Source organism: Melozone crissalis, unplaced genomic scaffold (genome assembly GCF_028551555.1).
Source record: "Melozone crissalis strain CALT ecotype California unplaced genomic scaffold, PUWL_Pcris_2 ptg000027l_1, whole genome shotgun sequence".
NCBI lineage: Eukaryota > Metazoa > Chordata > Aves > Passeriformes > Passerellidae > Melozone > Melozone crissalis.
In genome coordinates, this window is record NW_026535805.1 from 82,849,942 (window position 1) to 82,863,027 (window position 13,086).

The 13,086-nt window shown below is 41.2% G+C and overlaps 1 protein-coding gene across 1 annotated transcript in view; it reads right to left on the reverse strand.

Moving 5' to 3' along the window:
• The window catches only part of MDN1 (midasin AAA ATPase 1), a 93,700-nt gene extending 80,826 nt beyond the window's left edge, over positions 1 to 12,874 (reverse strand). Inside the window, exons 1-6 of the mRNA XM_054279886.1 lie at positions 12,773 to 12,874; positions 6,016 to 6,242; positions 4,240 to 4,464; positions 2,806 to 2,913; positions 2,534 to 2,726; positions 383 to 595 (exon numbers count right to left, since the gene is read on the reverse strand). Of these exons, the coding sequence (XP_054135861.1) occupies positions 383 to 595; positions 2,534 to 2,726; positions 2,806 to 2,913; positions 4,240 to 4,464; positions 6,016 to 6,242; positions 12,773 to 12,874 (1,068 nt within the window). The remainder of the gene's footprint in view (positions 1 to 382; positions 596 to 2,533; positions 2,727 to 2,805; positions 2,914 to 4,239; positions 4,465 to 6,015; positions 6,243 to 12,772) is intronic.
• Positions 12,875 to 13,086: the final 212 nt, after the last annotated feature.

Below are 13,086 nucleotides of genomic sequence, written 5' to 3' on the forward strand. Positions count from 1 at the left end.
TAAACTAACATTAGCTCACTTAAACTGAAATAAGCGTTCACACAACCTTTGGCACCAGAATCCTGCTTTTTCCAATACAAATCAAGTTTTTTTAATAAAAAAAAAAAAAATCAATAGTGTTCTTCCACATAGAAAACCCCTGATAAAACATAATTTGAATGATTCAGGTTTAGCAAAATTATGCAAAGAATTTAAAACCTACTGGAAAAAACCAGTTATTTTTCCTGTTTATTTATTCATTCTCACCAATATTAAGACAAGTACTAAAGAGCTGGGCACTGGGGTCCTTGGGTGAAAACATTTTATTATTAGAAAATTAGGTCCATGCTTTAAGTAAAAGTTATGTCACATGATTCAAACACCAAACAAATCCATCAGTTACCTTACTATCAGTTTGATCTCCAAGCTGAACTTTCAAAATATGAGGAGGTTTTGCTCTTCCTGTAACAGCTGCTAAATATTCAATTAAAGAAGTTTTGCCACATCCTATCGGTCCTTCTAATAAAACAGGAGTCTGATATGATACAGCAATAGCAAGGTTTTGAAGATTTGTGAAGGCAGATTCAACCAAAACAAAATTGCTGGTGTTATTTTCCTGTTCAAACATAAAATTCTGGGTTACTACACTTGAAGTTACTTTTCTTACAGTTGTACCACACAGAACAATTAGGAAAGTGAGTCTAACAACAAGAAAAATTTTGGCCTGCAGATCTGCATATAAAATAAAATAAAGGAGTCTAAAGTTGAATCTATTAACAGATACCAAAATAGATTTCATCCAAAAGCTATTACAGGTGAAACACTTAATAAAAAGTATACATACAACTTGATGCCAAGAGGAATTCACACAAAGTTGTCAGTACAGGCACAGTAACTATTCAGTCATAACTCATGTCAAGCAAATACAATTTGCAATATGAGTGAAATTAGGTCATTGGAATGGATTCAAATCACAGGACAAATTAAACAGCAGTTGCATTCAAATGATGCAAATATGAATATTAAATGGATAAATGTGAGTATTTACTTCTTTCTGTAGAGGCCAAAGCATAAGATCATTAAACTCAGTGAATGAAAAAAAGTTATATTCAATAACATTTTCATTTTATTCAAAATGAAATGAATTCAGTTTATGGAATGGTAATTAATCAATGCCACGGATGGTCTCCAAATATTCTGGCTCTAGTCACCTATCTATATATGGCACAAAAATTAGCGCTTTGTGCCAAAAAGCTCAGAGGAAGGGAGTCAGAGCATAGAAACAAGTGTCTTGTATTTAAGTCTGACCTTTTCCAGATATAGCTTGATGTACTTCTCTGGAAACAAGAGAACCTGCTTCCCCTCACTGTTTGCTCCTAAGCTGTCACTGGAACTTCCCTATTGTAACTGGAACTACACTGTAGACCAGATCAGTGGAATACCTGTGGCTATTAAAAAATACAAGCATTCCTTTCAGGGAAGTTCTCCCCTCCCTCAGAGATAAAAGAGTATTCCTCCAGTAATCCAGTTTATAGCATGGCCTGGCTTCAGCAGAGCTGCAGCAGCAGTGATGCTGCAATGGGAGTAAGAATCTCCTTAAAGAGCTCTACAGCTTCCCCTGCTACAGTGAACTCCAAACCACTCTCTCACAATCCTATAAAAAAACCCCAAAGGCTAGAAAACACTGAATTGAAAAACAGAAGCGGGGAGAAAAACAGCATGGGGGGAAGAGGAATTTGGAGGGGAAATCCTCTTTCCTTGATTCAGCCACTCAAATAATTCTGGACACTGGTACTCTTCATTCATTTCTTTCTCCTGTTGTAGATCATTGTTACAAAATTAAACAAAAGAACTCAGCTAAGAACTAAAACTGATACCTAAAGGAGAAAAACAGTCAGGAATACTGGCTGTAGCTACAAAGAGGGATCTGAACAGCTTAAGTTAAATAGCAATTTAGAAGAAAAAAGGTGAAATACTGTTTGTTTAAAAATATTTATGCCTCCGATGGGCTTCCATAAGGCACTATAGTCTACATTACACTTTCTCAAGTGGTGACAGTAAATTCTTGCTCACTTCCTTTCCCCTTTCTCTGTCTTATGGAAGAATTTAAACAGCAGACTTGTTTTCTTCTTTTCATAGAAGAACTGAGCATATGTCTGGAGAAAGGCTGCATACAAGATGCCTGTAGAGCACAAAACCCCCAACATCAATGCAGGTAAAAGCAACTGTCCCAGATCCTGCTTTATCAGCCATGGATTGTCACCCCAACTGAGACTGAAGTTATTATGTTAGGCTGAATATTCTTTTGTAGTATGTTTGTACAAACTGCTACATGAAGGTAAAATGAACAGCACTATTGCTCCTTCACTGCTTCGCTCCACTGCAGATTTTCTGTGTGGTGCCAGAATTATGCAACACTAGCTTACAGCACACACTGAGAGAGATAAAGATACTCACAGTATCTCAATACCATCCAATCAGGAAATAAAGTCAGTTCACTGTACTTAGAGATTGCTAAAACAAAAATGTACAGATTTAACTGTGGATTACATACCTGCTCTTCAGAAACATGCTGTAGTCTGGGCAGCACAATGCCACAGACAGCCACTACACGTGCAGAGAGGTCACCCGACACAACGTGTCCCTGTGTATGGCGTGGTTCTTTCTCCTTTTGCCAAAATGAGGAGTCTGGATTAGCCAAAACTAAGGCTTGTTCCACATTCTGCAGCTGAGATTCTTCTAGCAACCTGTGAAACCCATGTTTATTAACTCAGCTGAAAGCCATCAAGAAAAACAAATAATGTTCAAGATTTTTAAAGTCCTTACTTCAGTCTGAAATGTATCAGCTCCTCAGGATTGAATATCTTCTTCAGGAAAGATAATTTATGCTCATCACTCATGCATGTAACCAGAGCAAGACAGTTGGAAGTATACCTGAAAATTACATTTAGAACAAAATATGTCAGAACAGTTTTAAGGAATGTAGTTTGACAACTGTCAGTTGCATAACAAAACATCAAGTTTGGAAAAACGTGCAGAAAACTTTATTCATAGAAATTATTTTAGCACTATGCTTAACATTCTTTCAGATTAGACAAATATCTCAGAACTGAGGAAAGCAATTCTGTCATGGCACAGTTTTAATTTATTCCCCAATTAGCTAACATTTCTCTGAAGAACTGAATTATCAGCAGAAATATAATAGCGGAATGCACTTTCCTAAATAAATGAAGGTTAACATATGAGACAAGGAAAATGAAGTCATCTCTGCCCATTTTTTTTCCTCCTACTATTTCCCTTCCAAAACTGCATTTCATGCTATTTCTAAAGTAAACTTAATGCAATTAAATCAATTCTGAGTGCCTAGAAAAGCCAACAACTCCCAAGTCGTGACTACATAAAGCTGTCTTGCAACAAAAGAACATTTAATATAAATCATAAACCAGTTCTCGTTCATTATAATGCTGTTTTCAAATTCCAAGAACAAAGTTTTCAAGGAGCATGATGGGGGGAAGGAAGAAATGGGGGAAAGGCAGAAGATTGTTTCAGGATAAATGTTTAAGAGTCAGCTCATTCACTTAAGACTATTGGTTGAACACCAGGTAAACCAATTCTACTCAATGAATTCCAAGTGCTCTCATTTTCTGACACTATGTCATTTTGGAGAGCTTCATAAATGACTGATAGATTTGACAATCTTGGTTCTGCCCTTCCTAAATTATACACCTTACTGAATTTATATGCTACCAACACAATTCAGAATTTATGTTTTAAAAAGTGAAGACTATTAAACATCTTTTTAAAATAAAAGACACTAACATTACTAAATAAGGTAGAGAGCATGTGATTAGGCTGAAGGCCTGCGGGCAGACACCTAACATGAAACATCTGACCAAAATCCCACACAAAACCTGTAACAAGGCCAATACAAGACGCAGCTTAAACAAGCTACGTTTCACAGCTGCTGAGAAATCAACACACAAACAACTGAAAAAAGAACCAACTTAGGCAAACTGAAATAATTTGGAAAGATTCTCTAGACCACAGTTTTAAGCACTACTAAGTGCTAGTCAGAAATTCACCTTGTGATAGATTACTACAGCTTTCAAAAGGCCAGTTAAGAAGTATAAACACAGATCCCATGGTACCGATTGCTGGTATTACTTGAAAACGCTTTCTACTGCATGTGAACATTTTTAATTACAATTCAAGACACAGATACAGCTATTCAATGAAGAAGATCTGGAGGTTTTAACTCACCACCGGACTAAAGTGTCATGGCTCCTCAGGAGCGGAACACACACACTCCAGTCCCACAGCTCCCGGAAAACCGAGGGCTCCTTCTGTAAAAACCTGTAGGCAGCCTCCATGAGGTCCCGCAGCTTCATTCGTCTGCGCCCATACCGAACTGTGCTTGCATCTGAGCTCTGCAGGAAAAGCCGCTGGAAAACTGGTGATGTAGTTTTAAAGTATCTTAAAGCAAATCTTTAGAAGAGAGTGAGAGAGAAAGACAACACAAACATGTAAGTCAGAAGAAAGAAAACCAGACACTAATAAAGACGTCAGGGCACAGGTCCTAAGACAGTAATTGACAGTACTTAGAACTAAGCCTGTAATTAACTTCATCCACACATGAGAAAGACAACCACTTCAGCAATCAGCTGACAACAGACACATCGCCTTATTAGAAATCATTACCTAATTATCAAGGGGAAACAGTACTGCCTTTGATGAAAACTCTGACTGCTCTTGTTTACTGAAAAAGTAATACAGATTCCTACTTATGCAACTTTATATTCTACCAGCATAGAGGTCTAATATTAAACTCAAAGATTTTGGTTGTGAACCTATTGTTAAGCTATTTTGCTTTTCTGTGGATCACAGGTGAAAGTCAAATTGCATTTTACAACACGATTTAATTAAAATAAACTGTATTTGAGACTTGTATTTAGTTAATAATTATTTCCGTTCAAAACACGTTTGTTACTGTGAGAGACAATTCAAATTCTGACACTATCTCTCCTCACCAGGGAACAGTAACAAGCAGGTACCGCCTGGATGAAATGTTAACTGCAATGTTAATGGTTAATGATGACTCAAACAATTGCCCATTTGCAAAAGCATCTGTGCTTTGCTGAGGATGTGCAGGGTCACAGCCCAGGGGAGAGGGGCTGAGCACCCATCACCCAGGGCCAAAGCAGGGGTTTGAGCCACACCCAGAAGAGTCCACCACTAAGAAGGAAATCCTGCAAGGTTGGATAATGCTTTTATCATGACAATGTCCTCCCTTACACAAGTGGCTCAGGTGTGAAAACTTCCCTCTTCCCTGGGGTGGGGGGGGGGAGGGGGAATACCACGACATTCACACTAAAAGCTTTCATCCCTTGTGATGGGGCGTAACTGGCTCAGCTACCTTAGAGGCAGCAGCCACGTCTTGGGAGGAATCAAAGATCTCTAAGTGCCCACAGGTTCGCTTTTAGGAACTTCCATCAGAGAACTGGTCACGATCCACAGTGTTGCAACACAGCCAAAACTCTCCCCCACCGGGGGAGGTACCTGGGCCTTCCCACCTGAAGGTATTTGTTTGTTAACCCAAAAAATTTTGTATTCCATGGGCTTCTCCCACCTCATGATGGATCAACACTTCCACCATCACTTGGACCAATGGACACTGAAACTGCAACAAGCAAGTCTCGCCACTACCATGGGTAGTGACATGTTTCTATTCTTATCCTCTTTCTTTTGTTTCCTTTATTCATTTCCTTAAATGTTATTTTTTATGCTTATATGTTGTTGTATTTCTACAGGTAATAACCAAAACAGCTACATATCTCCTTTCCATTGCAACCAAATGTTTCTAAAATAAACAGAACACCAGTAATAAACACCAGTTCTAAAATAAAAAAACACCAGTCAGTCAGTGTCCTTCTCTCTAATCCATCCCAATCCATCTGTTAACAAAAACCTGGTTTACCCTGCCTCCAGGAGCAGGCTGTAACACCTCCTAAATTCAAACACTGACATCCCATTACTCACGGCATAACATCAGGGTGGTCAGCAAGCAGCTTGCTCATTGCTACACAGAGCCTTTCATGTCGATCATGGTTGATTTGGCCTCCAGCTTTGATAGCTTCTGCATTTCTCTCCAACAAATCCAGCAGGATGGGCCGAAGCTGGCGGCCGATCAATAGAGTACATTCTTTATCCAGCAACAACTGCGCGAAAGTATTGAGGATGCACTGACGATCCTGCTGAGTCCAAACCTAAAGGAATGCAAAGTGAAAACAGGTTAAACGGAAAATTATTCTGACTTTTAACTTCAGAACTATTCATGAAGGAGTCAGAGTGAATTTTACAGGAACAAATAGTTCAAAACCAGAAGGGAGTCCAAAATCCCAAAGCAGGTACTCAATTGACACAGTGCTCAGTATTCAAAAAAAAAATTCAATACAGAAGGGGTAAGATGCACAACGATACACTAAACAGGAATTACAAAGTAGTCCCAAAACCCTAAATTATATTTTACAGCCGAAAGATAAAGTAATTTGTATTTTTTTAAAGAAAAAGATTGCGGAAATGTTGAAACAATTAATACATCTTCCTAGAATTTCCATTGATCTTAACAGCTTGGTCTCATGAGAGCCACAAAACATTTAAGACAATAAACTTAACATTTAAACTTGTTTCATGTTCACTATCTCTTTACAAAAAGGAAGCATTCAATCAGTCATGATCACAGCCTTATTTTTATAGTTCTGACAAGAATTACAGCAAGCAGTGCTCTTAACAAGAAGCAGCTTGTATCTGCAGTTTTGAAGTTGAAATCCTTTTTCTTTTTATACTGTTATACAAAAATTGTCATTTGGTTCTTTAAAATACAAGGAAAACATGTTGACATCTGCTGGAAGAAAGAAAAAATCCCAAACCAACTCACTTCAACCTAGCCTAATGCTCCCAGTCCTCCTAACTTTGTTACTGATGAACGACCCATTTATTTTTTCTTACCCTCAAATCTGTCTCTTTGACATCATGTTACTACCCAAGCATCTCTCCACTTCCATGATGCTTAACACAGAGTGCAGTATGAGTAATTTTGAAAATCAGGATTATGAATTTGCACTGCAGTGGTTTTGCTCTCAACTCAGATGCTCCATGCTCCCCTCCCTTCCTGAGTGAACCCTTATCCTGTTCAAGACAGAAATATTCTGTAAAATATTCTGTAATATTCAGGTAGTCTTTTGTTTCAGCACCACATGCAGCCAATTCCTGCTTCTCCTAGGCTTTAGTTACTCTGGTAAGACCTGTTCCTGGTCTCACCATCTCAGGGATGGTTTCATTTTTACAAGAGTGCAGCTGTCCTTTGATTACACCAACACACACCCTTCTAGAACACAGGCAAACCTGTTCAAGTTCCTTGGTCTCCTGAATTTGAAAATATATTCATCCCCATACAGCATTAGGAATACCAGTGAGGTACATACACTACAAATATCAAGCACATCACATTAATTGCAACCTGTTTCTTACAGGGCTCGTGTTTGCTTTTACAGAACATAAGTTTATCTCCCTCTCATCTATCACAGCAGCATCAGAAATAATTTTAAAAATGGAGCAAGGCCCTACTCATTACAGCGAATCAGATTTTGAGTGGCAAAATGACTAATAAGCTGTTTAAAGGCAGAATGGCTCAAAAGAACCAGAAATAAACTCAATTGTAAAAAAACAAAAAATATCTCAAATTTTCAAATCAATTACATCTTTGGCTACCCAAACAAGGCACAATAGGGTGCCTAATTTATTAACCAGAGCTTTGATTATCAAATAAAGCCAGCTAACAATAAAATAATAAATAATGTGACTGATTCAGTAAAATTTTGTATTTACATGTCTACTGTCCAACAAGTTCATGCCACTTGGCAATTTTGTGAGAGGAAGCAGTTTTTTAATCATTGTGCGCAGTACCCTTAGGACTTATAAAACTGTTCAAAAATCACAGTGGCAACATTCTCATTCTACAAAGAGACTGTTTATCTGAGCCTAAATGAAAAATGTTATGCAGAAGCAGAATACTATCAGAAGGGGTTATTTTTAACTAAACATGGCTTTATGAAATACCAGCTTTCTCAACCAATAGCAATAGACAGCTGATCTGAAAGTGTTCAAGTCTGGGATAGTCAAATCTGCACATGGGGTACCAAAGAGGTGCTTTAAGAAAGCATCATGACAGGCTGTGCCTCCAAGCACACAACACACACACAGTCTGTAATTGAAGAGACACCTGAAGCAGACACACAGCTAGGACTGATCCCTGGAGTCAGACACGGTCCCAGTCGATGCTCCAGCACCAGGATGCACATCTCCCTCCCAGCTTGCAGAGTTCATGTGCTCATGTTGGAACCCAGGAAATTCCTCTGGCTGCCCTGGAGGGCTCAAGCCCCTGCCCAGGGGGCTCAGAGACCTTGGCACAGAGCCCCAGACCCCTGTAACTTTGATTTAGCCCTTGGAAAAAACAATTACCAACCTTATATGAAGAATTACAAGCCACGACAGTTTAAGTAGAATGATAGTGAATTTATTTATATAATTTTTATAGGGTGAAAAATAGATTTTTTTGGGGTTTTTGGAATGGGGGTTCAGGGGGCAAGATGGAGAAATTGGGGTGTACTCAGCCTTTCTCCTTCTTCTTGGCCTCCATCTTCTGCTGTGATGTTGGCACTTTTAGATTGGTTTAGAGTAGAAGCTCACTGTCTAACATAGGTGATAGGTATTGGAAAGCAATTGCAAATATTGTACACATAGTTTTTAGTACAAAGACATAACACTGCCCCGGGGGCAGGCAGAGTGCCTGGGACTGTCTTGCTGAATGGACCTCGGCAGGACAGGAGAAAGAATTTTAATGAGGAGATACAATAAACAACCTTGAGACCGAGAAATGAAGAGCTCTGACTCCCTCTTTGACCGCCAGGCTGGGAAAAGAGACTTTCTGACGTATCTCGGGGTCACTCTGACCAGCTAGAGATCCCAAGATGCTCAGAACATACAAAGTACAGAAATCTTTAATAATACCTAGCTTAATCCAAACTCTAAATTCATAAAAGGATCACAGCAATGAGCAAGTTGGTATATGCAATCTACATTTCTGCTCACGACACACAGGTTACACCAGACACAGATTTAACACTGGGACACTCCTAAAGAGTTGGGAGGGCATGAGGGCCACACATGGAAATCTTTCTTCCCCTCCATCCCAGGAACTTATGTTCTCTCTGTCCTCTCACACAACAGCTGTGTGATTGTGCAGCAACCAACTTAGCAAGATGATCCAAATTAATCCTTCTTACAAAGTCTTACACTGGGTGGGAAAGTTGAATGGATTTTCCAAATCAGCACTCGTTCTGGGATCAAGGTAAGAGAAACAACGCAAAGGTGTGGCTCAGCCTTGGGAAGAGGCTGGAAAGAGAGCTGTCGGAGAATGACTTAAAGAAAAGGCCATGAGACATACAATTGAGAGAAAAGTATAGGGGAAAAGTAAAGCAGTTTCTAACAGTTCTCAGCCTTCTGATTTGTATAAACAATTAGACTCTCTCAGGCATCATTCTATAAACAATGGAGTTCTCAGACTGTCTTCCCATAACAAGCAGAACACCGTCTCTGGGAAGGCCTGCCATCCTGAGAACAGATGTAGAAGTTTTGGGAACACTGGTTTCTGTTTTAGTTTCTGGTTTCTGTTTTGGTTTCTGTTTTTAATAAACAATTGTAGGTATTCTAAAACAAAGGGAGTGGTTAGAAGTTTCTCTGTTAGCCTATCATGACATTGGATTACAGAATATTCATGGCGTTCGTTAGCACTGTTATTTAAGGTGATTGATTGATCAATAAAGTTGGAGTTCGATGCATTACCAGGATGGTCGTTCTCCCCTTCACTTCAATAGAGAGCAGCACCACTCTTTGGCAGCTGTTCAGTTCAGCAAGCTAAACCAAAACACGAGCTCACACTTTTCCTACAACCCACACAGTTCAAGGGAAATAAAAAAAAAAAAACCAGGGGTGATATGCAGTCTCACAAGCTGGAACTTCCTGAACCTCCTCCAACACATCTTTGACAGAGTTGGACAGACCTCCCCCTCACAAGAGAGGATGCAAGCAAGAAGTTTCTCACTGACTTTGTATCATTGACATAAGGTGTGCCAAAATCACAGCTTTTCAAAACATAGCAGAAGGAGATGACAATGCAGCCCAAGATGGAAGCCAAAGTGCAACATACTTTCCCTTATTTTCTAATACATTATTAGTCTAACTAATAAATAAAAGTCTACATAATAAATAAAGTCGATTTGTCTAACTAATCTTTCAAATACAATGCTGAAGTTACATTTTAGAATGAAAACACCTCTGCCTTCGTTGCCAGAGCATCAGGACATTTTTCTGACAGATAATGGGTAACTCTGTGAATTTGAGACCACTAGGTCATCTCCTTTTTCCTAAATTTATTAATATAAAGGAATAAAGGCATTTCATCAAATGCTAAGACTGAAGGCCACTAAATAAGAGCTTGGAATTATTATTAAAACAACTTTCACTGCTACATAGGAAAATGAAATGCAAAATGAAGGATGCCAACATAAACCATCAACAAATTAAAAAAGAAAAATCAAGAATGGTGTGCTCAAGAGCTCCTGTCCAGTTAGGAAGGTTGCATAGGCTAAATAGAAGAAATATCCCAAGGGGTCAGGTTCTTGGATACATATATTTCCATATAAGCACTGTGGTAGATGCAAAGGACAGAAACCAGTAAGGGTGGTTTTGGATTAAAGTTCCATTCCTAGGAGTGTTTTAACCTTCTCAGTGATCAACTTCTCTGCTGAAATTACATGATCACAGGCATCCAAAGACATACATTTGCACAAAATTCACATTTGGAGTTCCATGCAGGAAGACTTTCTGGCAGACCTTTGGTAACTAAGAACCAAAAACACATTCCAGCAGTTTGTGGAGACCTATTGCTTCTACAGTTTGCTTAAATTATTCAAAAATGTAAACGTGGGGAACAAAGGCTGGTTCAGAGAGCTTTTCATCCCATTCTCCTCATTAAGAGTAAGTACAGATATTTGCTGTATCTTTGCAGAGTTCATGGTATATAAAAATACTTTACAGAAAAGGCTCTAATTCTATCCCACACTCAAGCACAAGGAACAAAACCTTCCATGACCACATGAACTGTGCCACACTATGAACCTCAAAAGACTGCTCCTCACTTAGCAGCTGTGGGCAAGTTTCATTCCTTTATGGAACCCTGTTGAAGAAATATGCTGCCAGAAAGAGATAAAGCTGTAGAGCAAAGAGAGTTCCACATTTCCAGAATGCAGGCTTCCTGGGTTATACACAAAGCAGGAAATCAGGTATGATGTTTAGACATGGAGTTTGTTTACTGGCAAGACAAGCTTAAAATAATCCTAGAGCTGTAGCTTCCAAGCCTGGAAACAGCAATTCAGTTTTCAAAAGGATGTGACAATATTAAATCCTGTGCTGTTCCAGGCTTCCTCTATACAATCACTCTTTAGGAATTTCCAGCTTGCAAGGCTTTTAGACCTGAAGCATCTCTCCAGAGGGAAAGGGCTCAGTGTCTTTCCCAACCTCGATCTCGGTGACTCGCTTCTGGCTCGCTGCTCCATCTGGCTGCTACAGCCTGTACTCACATCATCCCCCTTCCTATTTCGCAGCAGCTTCTCTCTCGTGAAAAGCAACTTCTCGTCACTGCTTCCCACCAATTAGCTTCCACTCAGGACTGTATATTCGTGTCAGTTTTACTTTGATCCTGTCTTTGCAGCGACAGAAGAAAGAGCCATCTGTCTACCAACAAAGAACCTCGAGTACCAGTATGAAAGCCTTCCCCAACCATAACTGCGACAGCAACTCAGGCTGAAAGCCAATATTCTGAAAAAATATGATACTTCAGACTTTTCATCTTCAAACAACTGGGATATTTCCTACACACTCAAAGAGAAATAGAGACTTTGAGCCCCAAATGTGTACACATCTGAGGGGCTTCAAAAGCTCTATCACGAAGAGCATTAATAAAACAATATCTGATGTGTTGATATGCTGTTACATGTCCTCAAGCATTTCAGAGCAAGAAAGGAGATCGGTCTTAACTCTCCTAGAAGGCAGATGTGCCTCACAGAGCTAAGGCAGCCTAAGCATGCAAGTGACTAGAGGACCATGTTTTCTGTATCACTACAACCCGGAGACTGTGATTTTAAAAAAACCCTCAAAGCAAAGTTTAGAAAATCCATGCCTTTTCTATCCCACATGCTGTTTTAAGGTAATTAAAGAAGACACGCAAAACAGCAACAGGGTAGGGACTAGTCACTGTCTCAGTGCTTGATAACAAAACACCACCTCTCGCTGTCACGCCTCCGGAGTCACCTTAGGCGCCACGGAATGGATTGAAGATTTTAACTGCGGGGCGAAACGCAATAGGAAGGGTACGAGGTTACAGAAGAGCGCCTTCCTCATGGGCTGCAGCCACGCACCCCGAACAGGGGCGAGGACGGCGAGAACCAGCACCAGGGAGAGAGGGAGGGAGCGGGATCAGCTCCCGCCGGCTGCCCGAGGGCCGGGGGCGGCCGGGGGGGTCGGGCACACGCAGAGCGGCCGGGAGGAGATGGCGGCACGGGGCAGGCACAGGGGTGCGCTCCCTTCGCTCCACAGCGGCCCCTACGAGCCCCTCCCTGACGGAGGGAGTACGGACACCCGGGGGCTGCCACCGAGCGCCGCACCGCCCGCTCCTCACCTGCTTGGCCACGAATCTGCTCAGCTCCACGCCGCTCTTCTCGTTCCTGCGCGCCACCAGCTGCAGGGGCTCGGCCAGGCGGAGCCGCAGCTCGGCCGCCATCCCGCTGCCGCTCGGTCCGCGCCGGGAGGGGCACGGCACACCGCCGGGGGGGAGCGCGGAGCGCAGCACGTGCGGCGCGCGGCGGACGCGGCACCACCGACTTCCGCTCTGCCGCCGTCACGGGAAGCGCGGCCGCCGCGCCGCCCCCCGCCCTGCCGGACTACAGCTCCCGGCGTGCACCGCGCCGCCCCGCCCCTCCCGCCGCGGGCGCC